This window comes from Bos taurus, chromosome 21, assembly GCF_002263795.3.
Source record: "Bos taurus isolate L1 Dominette 01449 registration number 42190680 breed Hereford chromosome 21, ARS-UCD2.0, whole genome shotgun sequence".
In the NCBI taxonomy this organism is placed as follows: Eukaryota; Metazoa; Chordata; class Mammalia; order Artiodactyla; family Bovidae; genus Bos; species Bos taurus.
The window spans coordinates 1,630,001-1,655,595 of NC_037348.1; the positions used below are offsets into that span (position 1 = coordinate 1,630,001).

At 39.6% G+C, this 25,595-nt stretch overlaps 1 protein-coding gene across 1 annotated transcript; it reads left to right on the forward strand.

Moving 5' to 3' along the window:
- The first annotated feature begins 3,461 nt into the window (after positions 1–3,461).
- Positions 3,462–25,595, forward strand: LOC132343322 (uncharacterized). Its single transcript, XM_059879244.1, has 2 exons — positions 3,462–3,744; positions 16,003–25,595. Exon 2 carries the CDS (start codon positions 17,258–17,260, stop codon positions 18,599–18,601), a length of 1,344 nt encoding a protein of 447 aa, XP_059735227.1. The 5' UTR covers positions 3,462–3,744; positions 16,003–17,257; the 3' UTR covers positions 18,602–25,595.

Consider the following 25,595-nt stretch of genomic DNA (forward strand, 5'->3'; position numbering starts at 1 on the left):
TAAAATCACTGTAGTTTAGTTAACTCCCTCATCATATCACATAATTATCACTTTTTTTTTCCTGTGAGAACATTTAAAATCTAGTTTTATAGCAACTTTTAAGTATACAACACAGTACTGTTAAGTATAATCAATATGTTGCATATTATATCCTAAGGACTTTTTATCTTCTTACTATAAATTTGTGTCCTTTGGCCAACATCTCTCTATATCCCCCAGCCCCCAGCACCTGGAAACCATTATTCTACTCTGTTTATGAGCACTGGCTTTTTTCAGATTTCACACACAAGTGGTATCATTAGTATTTGTCATTCTCTGTCTTACTTACATCTGAACGGACACCTTCACCAACTGAAACACCAAGATAAGAGGATTCACACAACTATGCAGAAGCACCTGGAAAAACACTAGATACTGAATAGGTATTAGAATAGAGTTGACTACAGATAATTCCTTTTTGGTAACAACTTTGTAGCTATGTCCTACAGCAGATTCTGGAACAATTTTACATACACACATATATAATGATTCAATTATGGAATAATTTTTTTAATGTGGGTATAGCTAATATGATAGCTCAGATTCAACAATGTACAGATTCAACCTTTATATCATTTTAATCACCAAGTTTGTGACACAAGAATAAGCTGTTGGTAACTGAAGCATGACTAGAATAATTATCTATTCACTCTCTCATAAAAGGCTAAAAGGACAATTTGTAATTGTCCTTTTTATAAATTGTAATCATTTCCTACTTTTAAATTATTTAAATTTATGAAACTTATTGAATTATGGTATCATCATAATGTGTCCCAACTTCACCTGATCTAGTCAAATTTGGTATTGATATGTTGTTCAGTCACTAAGTTGTGTCTGATTCTTTGTGAACCCAAGAACTGCAGCACACTAGGCTTCTCTGTCCTTCACTATCTCCTGCAGTTTGCTCAAACTCATGTCCATCGAGTCGGTGATGCCATCCAACCATCTCATCCTCTCTCGTCCCCTTCTCCTCATGCCTTCAATCTTTCCCAGCATCAAAGTCTTTTCCACTGAGTCAGCTCTTCGCATCAGGTGGCCAAAGTATTGGAACTGTAGCTTCAGAGTCAGTCTTTACAACGAGTATTCAGGATTGATTTCTTTTAGGATTCACTGATTTGAGCTCCTTGCTGACCAAGGGACCCTCAAGTCTTCTCCAACACCACAGTTTGAACACATCAATTTTTTGGTTCACCACCTTCTTTATACTTCAAATCTCACATCCATATTGATATGTTAAACAGTTTTTCCTGGGATTCCAATTTAACATTTTCCAGTACTTACGAATTTTAGGAGTCATTCCTCTTTGTTATTTTACTGCATGAAGTGCTTCATTGCTTCATGGTCATGTTCTTTCTACTGCGCTGAGTACTCAAAAGCATAGTCACCCAAAACATGCTAATGTATTTCAACATTTCAGATAGAAGCTCCTTAGAATTTTCCATATTTTCAAAACTCATTGCCCAACAATTTGCTGATTCTTCTGCAAACTTTGAAAGATTTATATACACCAACTTTAGGTTTTTGATTCATAATATTTAGATAAAAGGATAATTCAAATAAATTCTACAAAATAAGACAGGCAAAACACCTGGCAGTTGTAATACAAAAAGGAATGTCAAAATTAGAATTTTCACTGTTTCCCTTTGAGTGCAAAAGGGTAGGACTTAGCATATGTCATTAAATTAAAGAATCATTAATTTAAGATGCTTTTAATGAAAAAAAAGTGCTCAATTGCAATACAGGCTAATGCTTACAATCTTTGGTGGTGGTGGTGGTTTAGTCACTAAGTCCTTAGTTTGTACTTATTGAAAGAATCCTTTGCAAATTATACAGAAATAAGTCCTGTATACATATTTATATGTGCAATATATAAATATCCTATTATACACACATACACACACACACACACACACACACACACACACACAGGGTATTGTTGTTTAGTCACCAAGTCATGACTGACTCTTTGCAACCCCGTGGACTCTAGCCTTTCAGGCTTCTCTATCTATGGGATCTCCCAGGTGAGAATACCGGAGTGGGTTACCATTTCCTTAAGTATCTTCGAAATATGTATCTAAATCTTCAGAATCAAGTTCAGACTCAGAACCATCAATATCCATGATGTTCTATGTAATATTGCTACCTGAAATGGTAACATTGTATTTCTTAATGAAAAGTATGCCTTCTTTGTCCCTGAGACTTCCCTCCAAGACACTGGCACAAGTTCTGCTAAATATCATGGTGGTAATCTCACAAGAAAATGTCAACAGAGGGTCTCAGACAAGTGTATGTGTGCATATGCAATGACAACATGCTCTGTGAGATACCAGAGGTTTATTTTTTTTTCCTCTAGGATGGAAAATGTAAGAAAATGTGCACATCAAAATGGATGAAACAAAATTGATGTTTGAAATGGTTTCTAAAAGGAGCACACATTTCTGAGCTGATTCTTGGAGAATTCATAGTTAGAATTCATAGTTAGACCCATAGAATTCATGGGTCCAGCAAGGTAAGATTCCCCACTCAGAAGGAAAGAATGGTTGTGAAAGAGATGGAAAGGAGCCCTGGGTGTCACAGTGATTTATAATATTAAAAGGGTGGTGGTTTGGGAAGGAGCAGCAGCCTCACCCTATAGTGCTGACTCCCTCGGGAAGCATAATAAAATTCGAATCCTGTTCATAATTGCAGAATTTGGGGCTATGTTATACAGAATGCAGCAAGACTAGAGGCAACAGATGTGACAGACTGAAATAGCCTTATTTGGTTTAGAATTTCAGTAATAAGGGACTCTTCTTTGTCACTCTGTGTCCATGCCATGTGTGGGGATCCTGGGGGATTAAAACACAGATCAAGCTCCCCATTCTCTGAGATTTCAATCCAGTGGAGATTCAGAAAACTAAGCTTCTAGTAGAGAGCTGAGCTTGAGAACTCCAAGGATAGGAATCAGAGCTGGAATGGGATGCCCAAGAAGACCTCTTGGAGAAGAACATCTGAGGAGTGCTTACATGAAGAGCAGTGAGGGAAACCAAGACTGAAAGTGGGGAGAGAGAAAAAAGTATCTTTTACTCACGCAACAGCAGGTGAGGAAGCCAATGCATCTGAGGGCCCACTGGGCACAGTGACTTGTGAAGATGTCAAGGGCATGAAGGGCAGACCTTGGTGGGACTGGACAGATGAAAGAGGGAAGGTCAGGAAGTGAGCCAGGTGAAGCCCACAGAGGAATGCCTGCGTGTTGAGGAATTTTGAAGGTCTGGGTCTTGTCCCTTATCAGTTATCCTAGGCCCATGAAGTTTGCCTGTCAGAGAAGACAATCATAATAAACAAAAATGGCCCATGTCCACTCAGGAAGTCCCTGGATGTTACAAGGAGGGGGTTCTGGGCAGGAGGAGGGAAAAAATTGAAGGAGACAGAGTAGGTTCTCAGTTTCACGAACCGGCAAGGACCTTGAGTGCCCAGTTCACCTGCCTTCTGACCCTCAAGCCCTCCCCGCCCCACCCGAATGTAGGTTGCTGTTCCCTTGGTCATTTTTCACCAGTATGTGGTCCCGGTATTTCACCTGTATGCATTGGTCCCGGTTTTCAGATTGGCTCGCTCACGGCGCCATCTAGCGTCCACACGCGGGAGCTGAGAGCAGCCATAACAGGAAACTGTGGACAAAGCTGGTCCACGGCCCGTACAGGAGGGACCACACTGGGAGCAAGACAGGTGAGGTTGGCAACTGGCGCCCGGGTGCCTCAGTCCGGCGGTGGGTAGGGTTTTATGGGCCCCATCTCACTGGCTGCAGGATCCCGTTGTGTATGTGTTCTCAGAGATTCTTTGATTTCCTGACACAATCCTTGCCGATTTTTTTCATTGTCTCAATGCTAAGAGGTTCCCTACTGCAATCCCTTCCTCAGCTTTTTGTTGGGGGTTTTCTTCAAATCTATAATAATTGTTGGTAGATTATTAATACTTTGTCTATCAAGGATAAATAGTATTTCCTTTAGCTTATTTTAATGATTCTCAACTTCAGGTGTTTGTTTGTTTGTTTGTTTTCTTCATTTCTCCCACCATTCCTCTGTCTCCTCCACATCCTTCTTTGTTGGCACATTGCCTCTAACAAATGTTATGTCTGACAAAACTCTAGCCCGGCCCCTCTGAGCCCTCCTCCGGACTAAGCTTATAAACTTCAGCCTATAAAGAAAACCACAACAACAAAAACCAGTTTCTAAGAGCCCATGCTGCCTCCCTAGGTTAATCCTGGACCTTCCCCACCCCCATTAAAGTGTTAGCCTGAGAAAACTCAGGCAAAGGAATTTTCTGTTTATTCTACTCCTGGAGATAAGCTTCTGTGTCTGTGGGAGCCTAACTTTGATAAATGCTGGCTGACAAACCCAGAGGGGTTACAGGGACAGCCCTCCTTTCCCACTTCCTGTAACTCTCCCCTTTCCTCACCCTCCTGAGCACCCCCTCGATGCTCCCATTACTGCTGTTCCCTAGTTCTCCCATGAAAATGCTCAGTCACCTCAGAGCAAACAGAAGTGAAGTTTTGTTCACACTGGCCCTTTTTCCTATGACAGCAGTGTGTTTCTGATGAGAATCTATGTTTATCCTTTTAACTGCTGTTAGTTTTGTCTATCTTTGACAGTTAATCGGGCTCCTTTGATGGGGTCTGGATCAGAAGGACCACTGAACCCTTGGAGATGACAGAACTCTCAGCTGCAAAGAGACCTTTATCTAATCTCCCTTCTTCTTGCCCATTGCAGTATCTGGTGGTAAGCCCAGCTCCTGACCCAGTGCTCCAGGCAAATATATGTTGAAGCATGAGGAGGAGTAATTTTGGTTCTTACAATTCTGAGTACACTATCTGGGGTGAGGTTAGAGTCTCAGACTTCTTGTGTGTGCAGAAATGGAGATCCTTGCCTGTCCCTTGTTTTGTTATTGTTGTTCAATCATTCAGTCATGTCTGACTCTTTTCAACCCCATGGACTGCAGCACACCAGGTTTCCTTGTACCTCACCATCTCCCAGAGCTTGCTCAAACTCATGTCCATTGAATCAGTGATGCCATCCAACCATCTCCTCCTCTGATGTCCCCTGCTCCTTCTGCCTTCAATATTTCCCAGCATCAGTCTTTTCTAATGAGTCAGCTCTTTGCATCACATGGCCAGAGTATTAGAGCTTCAGCTTCAGCATCAGTCAGGAGTAGGCTTCATTCCTGGGATCCTGGGCTACAACAAAAAAATTCTCTGGATCTTTTTAAAATTGAGATATAATTGGCATATACTGTTGTATTATTTTTTAGTGTACAACATAAAGAGATATATATACCATCAAACAGTTTGTTAGCATCCATCACCACAGTTACAATTTTTTTATTGTGACGAGAACTTGTAAAATTTACCCTCTTAGTAACTTTCAGATATTAAATGCAGTGTTGTTAACTGTAGTCGTCACGCTGTACCTTATATTGCCAGGACTTATTTATCTTATAATTGGAAGTTTGTGCATTTTGACTTCTTTTACTCATTTTACCCATCCTTATCTCCACTTCTGTCAACTGCCAGTGTTTTCACTTGGCCCAAGTCCCTGTGTTTTGTTTTATCTTCCACATGTGTGTGTGTGTGAGTGCCAAGTAGTTTCTGACACTTTATGACTCCATGGATTGTAGCGTACCAGGCTTCTCTCTCCCTAGAAATCCCCAGGCAAGAATCCTGTAGTGAGTTTCCATGCCCTCCACCAAGAGATCTTCCCGACCAAGTGATCAAACCCTCATCTCTTATGTCTTGTGCATTGGCTGGTGAGTTCCTTACCACTAGTGCCATCTGGAAACCTATTCCATATATAAGTAAGTATATGTATAAGTATTTGTCCTTCTCTGATTTATTTAATTTTGCATAATGTCCTCAATATCAATCCATGTTGTGGCAAATCGTAGAATTTCCTCTTATTTTTCCAAATTTAAATTTATTTTTAATTGTAGAATAATTGCTTGGCAATATTGTGTTGGTTTCTGCCATATATCAATATGAATCAGCCATAGGTACATGTATGTCACCTCTCTCTTGATCCTTCTGCCCACCTGCCACCACATCCCACCACTTTAGCTTGTCACTTAGCACCAGATTTGAGCTCCTTGTGTCATACAGAAAATTTCCACTAGCTATCTGATTTTACATATGGTAGTGAAAGTGGAGAAGGCAATGGCACCCCACTCCAGTACTCCTGCTTGGAAAATCCCATGGATGGAGGAACCTGGTGGTCTGCAGTCCATGGGGTCACTGAGGGTCAGACACAACCGAGCGACTTCACTTTCACTTTTCACTTTCACGCATTGGGGAAGTAAATGGCAACCCACTCCAGTGTTCTTTTCTGGAGAATCCCAGGGACGGGGGAGCCTGGTGGGCTGCTGTCTATGGGGTTGCACAGAGTAGGACACGACTGAAGTGACTTAGCTTAGATAATGAAAGTGAAGAAGAACTAAAGAGCCTCTTGATGAAAGTGAAAGAGGAGAGTGAAAAAGTTGGCTTAAAGCTCAACATTCAGAAAACGAACATCATGGCATCTGGTCCCATCACTTCATGGCAAATAAATGGGGAAACAGTGGAAACAGTGGCTGACTTTAATTTTTTGGGCTCCAAAATCACAGCAGATGGTGACTTCAGCCATGAAATTAAAAGACGCTTACTCCTTGGCAGGAAAGTTATGACCAACCTAGATAGCATATTCAAAAGCAGAGACATTACTTTGCCAACAAAGGTCCATCTAGTCAAGGCTATGGTTTTTCCAGTGATCATGTATGGATGTGAGAGTTGGGCTATGAAGAAAGCTGAATGCCGAAGAATTGATGCTTTTGAGCTGTGGTGTTGAAGACTCTTGGGAGTCCCTTGGACTGCAAGGAGATCCAACCAGTCCATCCTAAAGGAGATCAGTCCTGAGTGTTCATTGGAAGGACTGATGTTGAATCTGAAATGCCAATACTTTGGCAATCTGATGTGAAGAACTGACTCAGTTGAAAAGACCCTGCTGCTGGGAAAGATTGAAGGCAGGAGGAGAAGGGGACGACAGAGGATGAGATGGTTGGATGGCATCACCGACCTGATGGACATGGGTTTAGGTGGACTCCGGGAGTTGGTGATGGACAGGGAGGCCTGGTGTGCTGCAGTTCATGGGGTCGCAAAGAGCCAGACACGACTGAGCGACTAAACTGACCTAAATGTACATCTTCCAATGCTACTCTCTCGATTTGTCCCACTCTTTCTTTCTCCCACTGCCCACAAGTCTGTTCCGTATATCTGCATCTGCATTGCTGCCTTGCAGATAGAATTGTCAGTAGCATCAGATATGTATGTAGCATCATATATGTATGAATATATGTATACATATATGTACATACATAAATGTATGTATTTACGATATTTGTTTTTCTCTTTCTGACTTACTTCATTCTGTATAACAGGCTCTAGTTTCCTCCACTTTATTAGAACTGAGTCAAATGCATTCCTTTTATAGCTGAGTATTATTCCATTGTGTATATGTACCACAACTTCTTTATCCATTCATCTGTTCTTGGACATCTATATTGCTTCCATTTCCTAGCTATTGTAAATGATGCTGAAATGAACACTAGGATACATGTGTCTTTTTCAATATAGGTTCCTCAGGGTTTGGGGGATTCTTAAGTCTTATGGTAGTTTCATTCCTAGTTTTTAAGGAATCTCCATAATGTTCTCCACATGGCTTTATCAACTTGCATTGCCATCAATAATGCAAGAGGGTTCCCTTTTTCTCTACACCCTCTCCAGTATTTATTGTTTATACATTTTTTTGATGGTGACCATTCTGACCTGTGTGACCTCATTGTAGTTTTGATTTGTGTTTCTCTAATAATGAGTGATGCTGAGCATCTTTTTCATGTGTTTATTAGCTATCTCTATGTCTTCTTTGGAGAAATGGCTGTTTAGATTGTCTGCCCACTTTTTGATTGGGTTCTTTGCTTTTCTGGTATTGAACAGTTTGTACATGTTAGAGATTAATGCTTTGTCAGTTGTTTTGTTTCCTATTATTTCAACCATTCTGAGCATCATCTTCTCACCTTGCTTTTAGTTTCTTTCACTGTGCAAAAGCTTTTAAGTTTAATTAGATCTCATTTTGGAGAAGGCAGTGGCACCCCACTCTAGTACTCTTGCCTGGAAAATCCAATGGACGGAAGAGCCTGGTGGGCTGCAGTCCATGGGGTCGCGAAGAGTCGGACACGACTGAGCGACTTCACTTTCACTTTTCATTTTCATGCATTGGAGAAGGAAATGGCAACCCACTCCAGTGTTCTTGCCTGGAGAATCCCAGGAACAGGGGAGCCTGATGGGCTGCCATCTCAGGGGTCGCACAGAGTCAGACACAACTGAAGTGACTTGGCAGCAGCAGCAGCAGCAGATCTCATTTATTTTGGTTTTATTTCCATTGCTCTAGGAGGTGGGTCATATAGGATCTTGCTGTGATTTACGTCAAAGAGTGTTTTGCCTATGTTTTCCTTTAAGAGTTTTATAGTTTCTGCTCTTACATTTAGGTCTTTAATCCATTTTTATTTTATTTTTGTGTATTGTGTTAGAAAGTGTTCTAATTTAATTCTTTTACATATCACTATCCAATTTTTCTGGCACCACTTATTGAAGACACTGCCTTCTCTCTGTTGTATATTCTTACCTCCTTTGTCAAAGATAAGGTGCTTATAGATATGTGAGTTTATCTCTGGGCTTTCTATGTTGTTCAGTTAGTCTATATTTCTGTTTTGTCCCAGTACCATACTTTTGTGATGACTGTAGATTTATAGTATAGTCAGGCAGGTTGATTCATCCAACTCCATTATTCTTTCTCAAGATTGCTTTGGATATTTGGGGTCTTTTGTATTTCCATACAAATTGTGAAATGTTTTGTTCTGGTTCTCTGAAGAATACCATGAGTAGTTTGATAGAGATTGCATTGAATCTATAGATTGCTTTGGGTAGTATAGTCATTTTTATAATATTGATTACTCCAATCCAGGAACATGGTATCTCTCTCCATCTTTTTGTGTCATTTCAATTTCTTTCTTCAGTGTCTTATAGTTTTCTGCATGTAGGTATTTTGTCTCTTCAGGTAGATTTATTCCTAGGTATTTTATTGTTTTGTTGCAATGGTGAATGGAATTGTTTCCTTAATTTAACTTTCTGATTTTTCATTGTTAGTGTGTAAGAACGCAAGGGGTGTCTGTGTATTTATGTTATACTCTGTGACTTTTCTATATCCATTGATTAGCTCTAGTAATTTTCTGGTGGCCTTTTTAAGGTTTTCTATGTAGAGAATCATGTCATCTGCAAACCATGAGATGTTTGCTTCTTATTTTCCAATCTGGATTCCTTTATTGGCTTGCCTGATAGCTCAGTTGGTAAAGAATCCTCTGGCAATGCAGGAGGTTTGATTCCTGGGTTGGAAAAATCCGCTGGAGATGGAATAGGCTACCCACTCCAGTATTCTTGGGTTTCCCTTGTGGCTCAGCTGGTAAAGAATCCGCCTACAATGTGGGAGGCCTGGGTTCGACCCCTGGGTTGAGAAGACCTCCTGGAGAAGGGAAAGGCTACCCACTTCAATATTCTGGCTTGGAGAATTCCATAGACTGCATAGTCCATGAGATCACAGAGTTGGACATGATGAGCGACTTTCATTTTCAAGGATTCCTTTTATTTCTTTTTTCATCTCTGATTGCTATAGCTAGGACTTCCAAAACTATGTTGAATAATAGTGATGAGAATGTTCACCCTTGTCTTGTTACTGATCTTAGAGGAAATGCTCTCAGTTTTTCAGTGTTGATAATAATGTTTGCTGTGGGTTTGTGATATATATGGCCTTGATTATGTTGAGGTATGTTCCTTCTATGTGTACTTTCTGGAGAGTTTTTAATATTAAATGGGAGTTGAGTTTTGCAAAATGCTTTCTCTGCATCTATTGGAATTATCATGTGATTTTTCATCAAATTTGTCAGTATAGTGTATCACATTTACTGGTTTGCATATATTGAAGAATACTTGTGTCATTGTGATAAAGCCCATTTGATCATGATGTATGATCCTTTTCATGTGTTTTTGGACTCTGTTTGCTACAATTTTGCTGAGGATTTTTGCATTTATATTCATCAGTGATATTGGCCTGTAATTTTCCTTGTGTATGTGTGTGGCAATTTTGTCTGGTTTTGGTATCAAGGTAATGGTGGCCTCATAGAATGAGTTTGGGAGTTTTCATCCTCTGCAATTTTCTGAAAGAATCTGAGGAAGATAGGTGTTAGCTCTTCTCTAAGCCTGTGGTAGAACACCTGTGAAGGAATCTGGCCCTGGGCTTTTGTTTATTGGAAGATTTTTTATTACAGTTTTGATTTCTTGTGCTTGTGATTGGTCTGTTCATATTTTCTATTTCTGCCTTGTACAACTTTGGAAGGTTGAGCTTCTCTAAGAATTTGTCCATTTCTTCTAGGTTGTCCATTTTATTGACATACACTAGCTCATAGTAGACTTTTGGGATGCTTTGTATTTCTGTGTTCTATGTTGTAAATTCTTTTTCATTTTTTTTTTTTTTTAATTTGAGTCTTCTTCCTTTTTTTGGTTTGAGTCTGGTTAATGGTTTGTCAATTCTGTTTATCTTCTCAAAAAACCACCTTTTACTTAGATAGATCTTTGCTACTGTTTCCTTCATTTCTTTTTCATTTATTTCTACACTGGTCTATATGATTTCTTTGCTTCTGCTAAGTTTAGGTTGTTTTCTGCTGTTCTTGTTTTTCTAGTTGCTTTGGGTCTAAGATTAGGTTGTTTGTTTTATGTCTTTCTTGTTTTGTGAAGTAAGCTTATATCTCTATAAACTTCCCTCTTAGCACTGCTTTTACTGCATCCCATGGGTTTTACATTGTTGTGTTTTTCATTGCCATTTATTTCTAGGCATATTTTATTTCCTTTTTTATTTCTTTAGAGATCTGTTGGTTATTCAGAAGGGTATTGCTTAGCCTACATGTGTTTGTGTTTTTTAAATTATTTTTTCCTGTAATTTATATCTAATCTTATAGTATTGTGGTCAGAAAAAAAATGCTTGAAATTATTTCAATTAAAAAAAAAAATTACCTCAGTGTGTATGCCCAGCAGTGGGATTGCTGGATCATAAGGCAGTTCTATTTCCAGTTTTTTAAGGAATCTCCACACTGTTCTCCATAGTGGCTGTACTAGTTTGCATTCCCACCAACAGTGTAAGAGGGTTCCCTTTTCTCCACACCCTCTCCAGCATTTATTATTTGTAGACTTTTGGATCGCAGCCATTCTGACTGGTGACACACTGAGGAAACCAGAAGGGAAAGAGACACGTGTACCCCAATGTTCATCGCAGCACTGTTTATAATAGCCAGGACATGGAAGCAACCTAGATGTCCATCAGCAGATGAATGGATAAGAAAGCTGTGGTACATATACACAATGGAGTATTACTCAGCCATTAAAAAGAATACATTTGAATCAGTTCTAATGAGGTGGATGAAACTGGAGCCTATTATACAGAGTGAAGTAAGCCAGAATGAAAAACATAAATACAGTATACTAACGCATATATATGGAATTTAGAAAGATGGTAACAATAACCCGGTGTACGAGACAGCAAAAGAGACACTGATGTATAGAACAGTCTTATGGACTCTGTGGGAGAGGGAGAGGGTGGGAAGATTTGGGAGAATGACATTGTAACATGTAAAATATCATGTAAGAAACGAGTTGCCAGTCCAGGTTCGATGCACGATACTGGATGCTTGGGGCTAGTGCACTGGGACGACCCAGAGGGATGGTATGGGGAGGGAGGAGGGAGGAGGATTCAGGATGGGGAACACATGTATACCTGTGGTGGATTCATTTTGATGTTTGGCAAAACTAATACAATTATGTAAAGTTTAAAAATAAAATAAAATTTAAAAAAAAAATAAAATAAAATAAAATAAAATTAGAAAAAAAAAAAGACAAAAAAAAAAAAAATTACCAAGACTTGATTTATGGCCTAAGATGTGATATCTTCTGCAGAATGTTACATGTACACTTGAGAAAAAATGAAATTTATTGTTTTTGGATTAAATGACCTGTATATGTGAAATAGGTCCAACTGGCCCAATGCATTGTTTAAAGCTTGTGGTTCCTTATTAATTTTCTGTCTGGATGATCTGTCCATTGGTGTGAGTAGAGTATTAAAATTATACAAGTGGTCAGGCCCTGGTTGCCTTAGTCTTTGGCTAGGGCAGAACCCGGGGCAGGGTTAGGATTTGACTAATGTTGAAGTACACTTAGCTGATGCTGATTGAGATCCACCCCCACCCCCAAGCATAGGAACCAAGGGACTTGTATTATTAGAGAAATTGAAAGAATCTCGTGCCTTACCAGTCCTTGCATTCCCCTAGTAAGTTTAGATGTTAGAGAAACAAAAATTCTTGTGACTGTGACTGATTTCTCCAATGGAAGAACTTTCCCTCCACCCCTGCTCCCCTCTGCCTGGGAGGGGAGATGACATCTGTAGATGCAGGCTCTGCCCCACCATCTTCCTTCACCCCAGATTGTTTTCCCATTTGAGGGTTTGGAGTTAAGCAGACTCAAAAATATTTTCTTGTTATATATATCCTTGTACCTGCTTTGAAAACCAGACAGTGGGATCTCTATTCATGCCCTATGTTTTAATGTTTGTGTTTTATGTTTTAATGTAAAATATGAAAATAAAGCATTTACCATATGTTTCAAAAAATAAAATAAAATTCTCCATTATGATCATGTTACTGTTAGTTTTCTCTTCCATAGTAGTTAGCCTATGCCTTATGTATTGAGGTGCACCATAACTATGGTGGGTGCATATATATTTGTAATTGTTATGTATTCTTCTTAGATTGATCCCTTGATCACTGTATAGTGTCCTTCCTTGCCTTTGTAATGGTCTTTATTTTAAAGTCTATTTTATCTCATATGAGTGTTGCTACTTCCACTTTCTTTTGATCTTCCATTTGCATGGAATATTCACCCCTCACTTTCAGTCTGTGTGCCCTAGGTCTGAGGTGGATCTCTTATTATTATTGTTTTTAGTCACTCAGTCATTTTTGACTTTTTGCAACCCTGTGGACTGCACCTCACCAGGCTTCCCTGTCTTTCACTATCTCCTGGAATTTGCTCATTTCCTTTAGGATTGACTGGTTGATCTCCTTGCAGTCCGAGATTCTCAAAAGTCTTCTCCAGTAACACATTTTGAAAGCGTCAGTTCTTCAGCACTCAGCCTTCTTTATGGTCCAACTCTCACATTGTAGATAACTACTGGAAAAACCACAACTTGGACTATACAGAATTTGTCAGCAAAGTGATGGCTCTGCTTTTTATTATGCTGTCTAGGTTTGTCATAGCTTTCCTTCCAAGGAGCAAGAGTCATTTAATTTCATGGCTGCAGCCACCATCCACAGTGATTTTGAAGCCCAAGGAAATAAACTTTGTTTTCCCCTTTCATTTACCATGAAGTGATGGGACAAGATGCCTTGATCGTAGTTTTCTGAATGTTGAGTTTCTTTTTTTTTTTCTTTTTCTTTTTTTACTAACAGCAGAAATTTATTTTTCAAGGTTCCAGAGGCTGGAAGTCTGAGATCAAGTTGCCAGCAGATTCAGTAGCTTTTGAGAGCTCACTTGCCAGGTTATATGTGACCATCTTCTCTGTGTCCTCTCTGTGTCTCTCTGTGCCCTTCCACGTGGCGGAAGGGGTGAGGAAGACCTCTGAGGTCTCCTTTATAGGAGCACAAATTCCATTCATAGGGGCATTACCCTCATTACCTAACTAACTCCCAAAGACCCATATCTAAATACCGTTACATTGGGTATTAGTCCTTTTTTTTAATTTTATTTTATTTTATTTTTAAACTTTACATAATTGTATTAGTTTTGCCAAATATCAAAATGAATCCATCACAGGTATACATGTGCTCCCCATCCTGAACCCTCCTCCCTCCTCCCTCCCCATACCATCCCTCTGGGTCGTCCCAGTGCACTAGCCCCAAGCATCCAGTATTGTGCATTGAACCTGGACTGGCATCTCGTTTCATACATGATATTTTACATGTTTCAATGCCATTCTCCCAAATCTTCCCACCCTCTCCCTCTCCCACAGAGTCCATAAGACTGTTCCATACACAAGGCAACTTTTTCCCTCTCCACTAAACCCTCATCAAAAGGCTCTTTAGTTCCTCTTCACTTTCTGCCAACAAAGTGGTATCATATGCATATCTGAGGTTGTTGATTCTCCCAGGTATCTTAATTCCAGATTGTGATTCTTCCAGCCCAGAATTTTGCATGTTGTACCCTGTATATGAGTTAGATAAGCAGCGTGACAATATAAAGCCTTGCAGTACTCTGATCCCAATTTTGAAACAGACAGTTGTTTTATGTCCGCTTCTAACTGTTGCTTCTTGATCTGCATATAGGCTTCTCAGGAGACAGGTAAGGTGGTCTGGTACTTACATCTGTTTACGAATTTTCCACAGTTCATTGTGACCTACACAGTCAAAGGCTTGAGCATGTTCAACAAAGCAGATGTAGATTTTTTCTGGAATATTGTTGCTTTCTCCATGATCCAACAAATTTTGGTAATTTGATCTCTAGTTTCTCTGCTTCTTCTAAACCCAGTTTGTACATCTGGAAGTACTTGGATCATGTACTGCTGAAGCCTAGCTTGAAGTATTTTGAGCTTAACTTTGCTAGCTAGCATGTGAAATGAGCACAATTGTATGGTAGATTGAACATTTTTTGACATTGCCTTTCTTTGGGAATGGAATGTAAATTGACCTTTTCCAATCCTGTCTCCACTGCTGTTTTCCAAGTTTGCTGATATATTGAGTGCAACACTTTAACAACAACATCTTTTAGGATTTTAAATATCTTAGCTGGAATTCCATCACCTCCACTAGCTTCGTTCATAATAATGTTTCCTGAGATCCACAATGTAAAATTATAAATACCATCTGAGTATTAAATGTAAAATAAAAATGAATTGCATGATGCATATCAAACAGTAGGAATTTTTTTTAATGTAAAATCACAAGAGCCATATGTTTACCTTTTTGTGTTTTTAGCCTTTTGATTTTTTTTTTTTTTTTGGATAGTTACCTAATTTGTGGACAAGGAAAATAACTCAGGATGATGATTATATTTGTTTGGTTACTTCATGAAATTTTCATGATAAATTCACACATTATTGTCCAGCACAATTGGACTAAATAGATATAGGTGTGAAAAAATACATAAATAAATATTTCAACAATTATGTTTTATGGTATATCTACTTAAAATAGTATTACAAACCTTTCTTTTGTAACATGAAACTATAAAACTAATCTAAATTAAGGTAAGTATTACATATTCATTAACATCTAGATCATTTACAGATAGAATAAAATATAGAAACTTTAATTGCTGAACAAAACTGTGTAGACTTTTGGCACATTTCAATATATAATATAGAGAAGCTAAATATGTTTGAAGTCCATTTTCAAACATGAGAAAAAGCACATGCATCTAGAAATTTATGAAGTCATTTATTCATAAATTTACTGCAGAGTGATCACACGTTCCAGACAGTTAATAATTACTTCCTAGTTTTCTCTGTAAAAGAAAGGTGTCTGATGCTTAAAAAGTTTATTCAAGATTTATAAATGATACTACCAGGTATAGTAATGTAAAAAAAAAAAAATAGCAAGGAAAAGAATACATGTATTTTCTTAATTGAGGTATATCTGATTTATAATATTGTTTTAGCTTTAGACATACAGCAAAGTGATTTAGCTGTATGTGCATGCGTGTGTGTTTATATATTCTTTTTAAAATTCTTTTTCATTAGGGAGTATTACAGGGTATTGCATTTAGTTTCCTGTGAGAAACAGTAAATCATTGTTATTTATCTATTTTATATTTGGTAGTGTATGAGGAGCGCAGGGAGCTGCGACGGCACACATAGTGCGGCTGAGAGGAGCTACCCCACATCTGAGGTCAGAGGCAGAAGCTGGGAGGACCCCATGCCCAAGGGGCGGCGGCCAAGAGGAGTTATCCCGCATCCGAGATCAGGGGCCACAGCCGAGAGTGCCAAGCTGTGACAGCACAGCAGCAGCCGAGAGGAGGTACTCCGTGTCCGAGGTCAGGAGCCATGGCCGGGAGGAGCTACCCCATCTCCAAGGAGCAGTGGCTGTGTGGGGAGGGCCTAGAGGAGCTACTCCACGTTCAAGGTCAGGAGGGGAAGCAGTGAGGAGATAACCCTCGTCCAAGGTAAGGAGCAGCGGCTGCGCTTTGCTGGACCAGCTGTGAAGAGATACCCCACGTCCAAGGTAAGAGAAACCCAAGTAAGATGGTAAGTGTTGCAAGAGGGCATCAGAGGGCAGACACACTGAAACCAAAATGACAGAAAACTAGTCAATCTAATCAGACTAGGACCAGAGCCTTGTCTAACGCAATGAAACTAAGCCATGCCCTGTGTAGCCACCCAAGACGGGCGGGCATGGTGGAGAGGTATGACACGATGTGGACCACTGGAGAAAGGAAAGGCAAACCACTTCAGTATTCTTGCCTTGAGAATGCCATGAACAGTATGAAAAGGAAAAATGAGGGATACTGAAAGAGGAACTCCCCAGGTCAGTAGGGGCCCAGTATGCTACAGGAGATCAGTGGAGAAATAACTCCAGAAAGAATGAAGGGATGAAGCCAAAGCAAAAACAATACCCAGTTGTGGATGTGACTGGTGATAGAAGCAAGGTCCAATGCTGTAAAGAGCAATATTGCATAGAAACCTGGGATGACAGGTCCATGAATCAAGGCAAATTGGAAGTGGTCAAGCGAGATGGCAAGAGTGAACATTGACATTCTAGGAATCAGCGAACTAAAATGGACTGGAATGGGTGAATTTAACTCAGATGACCATTATATCTATTTCTGTGGGCAGGAATCCCTTAGAAGAAATGGAGTAGCATCATGGTCAAAAAAAAAGTCCATAATGCAGTACTTGGATGCAATCTCAAAAATGACAGGATGATCTCTGTTCATTTCCAAGGGAAACCATTTAATATCACAGTAATGCAAGTCTATGCCCCAGCCAGTAATGTTGAAGAAGCTGAAGTTGAACGGTAATATGAAGACCTACAAGGCCTTTTAGAACTAACACCCCAAAAAGATGTCCTTTTCATTATGGGGGACTGGAATGCAAAAGCAGGAAATCAAGAAATACCTGGAGTAACAGGCAAATTTGGCCTTGGAATATGGAATGAAGCAGGGCAAAGACTAATAGAGTTCTGCCAAGAGAACACACTGGTCATAGCAAACACCCACTTCCAACAACACAAGAGAAGACTCTACGCATGGACATTACCAGATGGTCAACACCGAAATCAGATTGATTATATTCTTTCCAGCCAAAGATGGATAAGCTCTATACAGTTAACAAAAACAAGACCAGGAGCAGACTGTGGCTCAGATCATGAACTCCTTATTGCCAAATTCAGACATAAATTGAAGAAAGTAGGGAAAACCACTAGACCATTCAGGCATGACCTAAATCAAATCCCGTATGATGATACAGTGGAAGTGAGAAATAGATTTAAGGGTCGAGATCTGATAGATAGAGTGCCTGATGAACTATGGACGGAGGTTTGTGACATTGTACAGGAGACAGGGATCAAGACCATCCCCATGGAAAAGAAATGCAAAAAAACAAAATGGCTCTCTGAGGAGGCCTTACAAATAGCAGTGAAAAGAAGAGAAGTGAAAAGCAAAGGAGAAAAGGAAAGATATAAGCACGTGAATGCAGAGTTCCAAAGAATAGTAAGAAGAGATAAGAAAGCCTTCCTCAGCGATCAATGCAAGGAAATAGAGGGAAACAACAGAATGGGAAAGACTAGAGATCTCTTCAAGAAAATTAGAGATACCAAGGGAATGTTTCATGCAAAGATGGGCTCGATAAAAGACAGAAATAGTATGGACCTAACAGAAGCAGAAGATATTAAGAAGAGGTGGCAAGAATACACAGAAGAACTGTACAAAAAAGATCCTCATGACAAAGATAATCACAATGGTGTGATCACTCACCTAGAGCCAGATATCCTGGAATGTGAAGTCAAGTGGGCCTTAGAAAGCATCACTACAAACAAAGCTAGTGGAGGTGATGGCATTCCAGTTGAGCTCTTTCAAATCTTGGAAGATGATGCTGTGAAAGTGCTGCACTCAATATGCCAGCCAAATTGGAAAACTCAGCAGCGGCCACAGGACTGGAAAAGGTCAGTTTTCATTCCAATCCCAAAGAAAGGCAATGCCAGAGAATGCTCAAACTACTGCACAATTCCACTCATCTCACACGCTAGTAAAGTAATGCTCAAAATTCTCCAAGCCAGGCTTCAGCAATACATGAACTGTGAATTTCCATATGTTCAAGCTGGTTTTAGAAAAAGCAGAGGAACCAGAGATCAAATTGCCAATATCCTCTGGATCACTGAAAAAGCAAGAGTTCCAGAAAAACATCTATTTCTGCTTTATTGACTATGCCAAAGTCTTTGACTGTGTGGATCACAATAAATTGTGGAAAATTCTGAAAGAGATGGCAATACCATACCACCTGAAGGTCCGTCTAGTCAAGGTTATGGTTTTTCCAGTGGTCATGTATGGATGTGAGAGTTGGACTGTGAAGAAAGCTGAGTGCCCAAGAATTGATGCTTTTGAACTGTGGTTTTGGAAAAGACTCTTGAGAGTCCCCTGGACTGCAAGGAGATTAAACCAGTCCATTCTGAAGAAGATCACCCCTGGGTGTTCTTTGGAAGGAATGATTCTAAAGCTGAAAACTCCAGTACTTTGGCCACCTGATGCAAAGAGCTGACTCACTGAAAAAGACTCTGATGCTGGGAGGGATTGGAGACAGGACTAGAAGGGGACGACAGAGGATGAGATGGCTGGATGGCATCACTGACTCGATGGATGTGAGTCTAAGTGAACTCTGGGAGTTTGTGATGGACAGGGAGACCTGGCGTGCTGTAATTCATGGGGTCACAAAAAGTCAGAGATGACTGAGCGACTGAACTGACTGACTGACTGATGAGGAGCCTGGTAGGCTGCAGTCCATGCGGTCGCTAAGAGTTGCATACGATGAGGAACTTCACTTTCACTTTTTACTTTCATGCATTGGAGAAGAAAATGGCAACCCACTCCAGTGTTCTTGCCTGGAGAATCCTAGGGACAGGGGAGCCTGGTGGGCTGCCATCTATGGGGTCGCACAGAGTCGGATATGACTGATGTTACTTAGCAGCAGCACTGTATGCTTATTAATCCTATACTCCTAATTTATCCCTTCTCCCACTTCTACTTTGGTAACTGTGTTTTTTCTCTATGGAAGACATGTTTATGATAGTGAAAGATAAGAAAGATACGTTTTCATTAAGGTTAAAGGAGAGTAATTTTTCTGGAAGGAGAATGATTTGTTGTTTCAGAATGATATATAGAAGGGCAAGACAAAATTAAACGGATTATTTTTAATTTTTAAATGGTTTATGGGAAAGGAATTTTGGAAAATGAATCATCTTGTGTGGTCAGAACTGGCTAAGATTGGAAGAATCTTACAAGGTTTGTAAAACTCTGTCTTAGAATTAATAATACAATGATGCAAAACTAGAATTTGGTTCTCTTTCTCTCCTAAAACAAGCAAAAACAAAATTAGATTAGTAGTATGAATTCTAAGAAAAGTTTGTGCCTTACCTATTAATTTTTTTGCCAAGGAAACCAATATTTTGTATATGAAAATAACTTTATGTGCTTCAAATTGTCTTTAAAACATCTGTGGCTACTTATGAAAACTGACTTCTCATTATTAAAATAGATTTTTATAGCTTTATAATCTTATATATTTTGCTGTGAAAGATTTTAATTGTCACTAGGGATAAACTTATTGTTTCACAATGCCTGGTGATCCTATTTAGTGAAGTTTTCAACCTTATGACATTTTTTTACAATTTCCCAAAATCGAATTTTAAATGGAGTCTTTTTGACCTCAGACTAACTTCGAGAATGTACAAAAAGGCCCCTGGAAAATCTTAAAGTATTTATCTCTTATCTTGTAAAAGATGCCAAAGTTATTTGGTTCTTTTTTCGTATGTTATATTATGTAGACTACATTGTCAAATCAGAAATTATAAACTTTTCAATATTCTTTTTGTCAGAATACTATGTTACAATGTTCCATGCCACAGAAATAGCTAATATCCCTTATCAAGTAAACTATATCAGAACTTTAACCATGGTCATTCTTTTTGAAACTTTGCTTTTTAAAAAATGTGTATTTTCTGAACTAAAAGAAATTTCTCTCAAGCTATTCTTAAAAGTATAGCAACTTGGTAAAATATCCTTGTGTGATATGCAGTTGTTTTTTATCTCTATCCGTCTAGATTTTGATTCTTGTATTTGTGGCACTGTGGTAATTTGCATATGTTCAATAAAAATACCTTTTAATTGTAACAGGACATAGTTGGAAACATTGATTATATTAAAAGACTTCAGAATTTTATATTTGAGAATGATATGCATCGAATCAGATATTGCCTGAGAGCTTTAAGGAACTAAGATTGACTTTAAGAAGCTAGTAGTTGAAAGTCCCCTTTTCAACCCTTTTTATTTGGCCTGGGAAGAAGAAAAATATAGGGAAAAATATCAGTTGATGGTTGTAAGGTTAAGATAGTGATGCAGATGCTGTACCAGATGTAGTTTTATTGATATAGCAAATTCACACATACTCTGATATCCAGCATATCGCTATTGATCTGACAAATGCTTACCTCACCATACTGTCCACTAGGAGCAGTTTCTTTGGTGTGGCAAGGTCAGAAATACACCTTCACTGTCCTAACTTAGGAATATATCAACGCTCTAGTCTTGTGTCACAGTTTGCAGAGATGTTCATCACTTCTCCCTTCCACAAGATGTCACAATTCCATTGATGCATGACATTATGACATTATGACATTATGCTGATTGGACCTAGCAACTAAATGTATTAGTAGTAATACATTTGCATATCATAGGATGGAGAATAAATTCAAATAAAATTCAGGAAGCAACTTCAGTGACATTTATAGGAATCCAAAAGTGTAGGGCACGTCCATAAATCCCTTTTAAGGTGAAGGGTAAATTGTTGTGTCTGGTCCACCCCAAAACTAGGAGCCACAACACGTAGTGGGAGTTTTGTGTTTTGGAGGCAATATGTTTCTTGTGTTAGAGTGTTAGTCTGTCCCGTGTATCACATGACCAGAAAGATACTAGTTTTGAGTGGGACTCAGACAAGAGAATTTGAACAAACTCCAGGAGATAGTGAAAGACAGGGGATTGTGGCATGCTGCAACCCATGGTGTCTCAAAGAGGTGGACGTGACATAGTGACTGAACAACAACAAACAAAAGAAGGCTCTCTTACCAGTATCCTGTCCAAACCACTCTGTCTCTTGGACAACATAATCCAGCAGCTCTAGTGGTTCTTAAAGTTTCATTTTTTCACAAGGATGCTATTTGAAGGCATTGAAAGCCCCCCAGAGGTATATCTCAGAACAGGTCTTTAGGATTTTAGAGCAAGTTTCTGCTCACATTCACCAATAATTGGGATTTTTCAAGGACTGCCAGAATATGCAAGATAGAATTCATAAGTGCATATTATAGTTTTACACTGAAACATAACTTTTACCTCTTGTCACCACCTCTTCTGTGAGAGAGAATCATAGACTAATATGTTTGCAGAATTAAGTTCAGTCTTATTGAAAATGGTCAATTATTTGCTTAAGAAGAGGAAGATTAGTGATTGACCACAAGGTGTCTTGAATTTGCTGAAACTTTTCATAAAGGAATCACAGACTGGACTTTTAAAAGCCTGTGGAGAATCTGAAGCCAATCCAAAAATTTGCCACTAGATTTTAACTTGTAATGCTTAATAGATTTAGGTGAATTTCTTTATTTTATCCGTTCTGTTCAGTCACTCAGTCATGTCCGACTCTTTGCGACCCCAAGAATCGCAGCACGCCAGGCCTCCCTGTCCATCACCAACTACGGGAGTTCACTCAGACTCACGTCCATCGAGTCAGTGATGCCATCCAGCCACCTCATCCTCTGCCGTCCCCTTCTTCTCCTGCCCCCAATCCCTCCCAGCATCAGAGTCTTTTCCAATGAGTCAACTCTCCACATGAGGTGGCCAAAGTACTGGAGTTTCAGCTTCAGCATCATTCCTTCCAAAGAAATCCCAGGGCTGATCTCCTTCAGAATGGACTGGTTGGATCTCCTTGCAGTCCAAGGAACTCTTAAGAGTCTTCTCCAACACCACAGTTCAAAAGCGTCAATTCTTCAGTGCTCAGCTTTCTTCACAGTCCAACTCACATCCATACATGACCACAGGAAAAACCATAGCCTTGACTAGATGGACCTTGGTTGGCAAAATAATGTCTCTGTTTTGAATATGCTATCTAGGTTGGTCATAACTTTTCTTCCAAACAGTAAGCATCTTTTAATTTCATGGCTGCAGTCACCATCTGTAGTGATTTTGGAGCCCCCCCAAATAAAGTCTGACACTGTTTCCACTGTTTCCCCATCTATTTCCCATGAAGTGATGGGACCAGATGCCAAGATCTTCGTTTTCTGAATGTTGAGCTTTAAGCCAACTTTTTCACTCTCCACTTTCACTTTCATCAAGAGGCTTTTGAGTTCCTCTTGACTTTCTGCCATAAGGGTGGTGTCATCTGCATATCTGAGGTTATTGATATATCTCCTGGCAATCTTGATTCCAGCTTGTGCTTCTTCCAGCCCGGCGTTTCTCATGATGTACTCTGCATATAAGTTAAATAAGCCGGGTGACAATATACAGTCTTGATGTACTCCTTTTCCTATTTGGAACCAGTCTGGTGTTCAATGTCCAGTTCTAACTGTTGCTTCTTGACCTGCATATAGGTTTCTCAAGAGGCAGGTCAGGTGGTATGGTATTGCCATCTCTTTCAGAATTTTCCACAATTTATTGTGATCCACACAGTCAAAGGCTTTGGCATAGTCAATAAAGCAGAAATAGATGTTTTTTTCTGGAACTCTCTTGTTTTTTTGATGATCCAGTGAATATTGGCAATTTGTTCTCTGGTTCCTCTGCCTTTTCTAAAACCAGCTTGAACATCAGGAAGTTCACGGTTCACGTATTGCTGAAGCCTGGCTTGGAAATTTTGAGCATTACTTTACTAGCGTGTGAGATGAGTGGAATTGTGCGGTAGTTTGGGCATTCTCTGGAATTGTCTTTCTTTGGGATTGGAATGAAAACTGACCCTTTCCAGTCCTGTGGCCACTGCTGAGTTTTCCAAATTTGCTGGCATATTGAGTGCAGCACTTTCACAGCATCATCTGTCAGGATTTGAAAGAGCTCAACTGGAATTCCATCACCCCCACTAGCTTTGTTTGTAGTGATGCTTTCTAAGGCCCACTTGACTTCACATTCCAGGATGTCTGGCTCTAGGTGAGTGATTACACCATTGTGATTATCTTTGTTGTGAAGATCTTTTTTGTACAGTTCTGTGTATTCTTGCCACCTCTTCTTAATATCTTCTGCTTCTGTTAGCTCCATACCATTTCTATCTTTTATCGAGCCCATCTTTGCATGAAATGTTCCCTTGGTGTCTCTAATTTTCTTGAAGAGATCTCTAGTCTTTCCCATTCTGTTGTTTTCCTCTATTTCTTTGCATTGATTGCTGAGGAAGGCTTTCTTATCTCTTCTTACTATTCTTTGTAACTGCATTCAGATACTTATATCTTTCCTTTTCTCCTTTGCTTTTCTCTTCTCTTCTTTCACAGCTATGTAAGGCCTCCTCAGACAGCCATTTTGCTTTTTTGCATTTCTTTTCCATGGGGGTGGTCTTGATCCCTGTCTCCTGTACAATGTCACAAACCTCCGTCCATAGTTCATCAGGCACTCTATCTATCAGATCTCGACCCTTAAATCTATTTCTCACTTCCACTGTATAATCATAAGGGATTTGATTTAGGTCAGACCTGAATGGTCTAGTGGTTTTCCCTACTTTCTTCAATTTATGTCTGAATTTGGCAATAAGGAGTTCATGATCTGAGCCACAGTCAGCTCCTGGTCTTGTTTTTGCTGACTGTATAGAGCTTATCCATCTTTGGCTGCAAAGAATATAATCAATCTGATTTCGGTGTTAACCATCTGGTAATGTCCATGCGTAGAGTCTTCTCTTGTGTTGATGGAAGAGGGTGTTTGCTATGAACAGTGCATTTTCTTGGCAAAACTCTATTAGTCTTTGCCCTGCTTCATTCCATATTCCAAGGCCAAATTTGCCTGTTACTCCAGGTGTTTCTTGACTTTCTGCTTTTGCATTCCAGTCCCCTATAATGAAAAGGACATCTTTTTGGGGTGTTAGTTCTAAAAGGTCTTGTAGGTCTTCATAGAACCGTTCAGCTTCTTCAGCATTACTGGTTGGAGCCTAGACTTGGATTACTGTGATATTGAATGGTTTGCCTTGGAAACGAACAGAGATCATTCTGTCGTTTTTGAGATTGCATCAAAATACTGCATTTCGGACTCTTTTGTTGACCATAATGGCCACTCCATTTCTTCTAAGGGATTCCTGCCTGCAGTAGTAGATATAATAATCATCTGAGTTAAATTCACCCATTCCAGTGCATTTTAGTTTGCTGATTCCTAGAATGTCGACGTTCTCTCTTGTCATCTCTTGTTTGACCACTTCCAATTTGCCTTGATTCATGGACCTGACATTCCAGGTTCCTATGCAATATTGCTCTTTACAGCATCGGACCTTGCTTCTATCACTAGTCACATCCACAACTGGGTATTGTATTTGCTTTGGCTACATCCTTTCATTCTTTCTGGAGTTATTTCTCCACTGATCTCCTGTAGCATATTGGGCACCAACTGACCTGGGGACTTCTCTTTCAGTATCGTATCATTTGCCTTTTCATACTGTTCATGGGGTTCTCAAGGCAAGAATACTGAAGTGGTTTGCCATTCCCTTCTCCAGTGGACCACATTCTGTCAGGTCTCTCCACCATGACCTGCGCTTCTTTGGTGGACCCACAGGGCATGGCTTTGTTTCATTGAGTTAGACAAGGCTGTGGTCCTAGTGTCATTAGATTGACTAGATTTCTGTGATTATGGTTTCAGTGTGTCTGCCCTCTGATGCCCTCTTGCAACACCTACCGTCTTACTTGGGTTTCTCTTACCTTGGACTTGGGGTATCTCTTCACGGCTGCTCCAGAAAATCACAGCCGCTGCTCCTTACCTTGGACATTCCCCAAAATATTCTGAGGTACCAGATGTGCTATCAAGTGACCTTTTTTAATGACATATAAGTTAGGAAACCCCATAAGCCAATTACAGGTCATATTTTCCAAGGGAGACTTTCTAAAAATTGTCCTTAAATTCAACCTTAGTTTTTTAAATGCCAGTCCAGGTTCAATGCACGATACTGGATGCTTGGGGCTAGTGCACTGGGACGACCCAG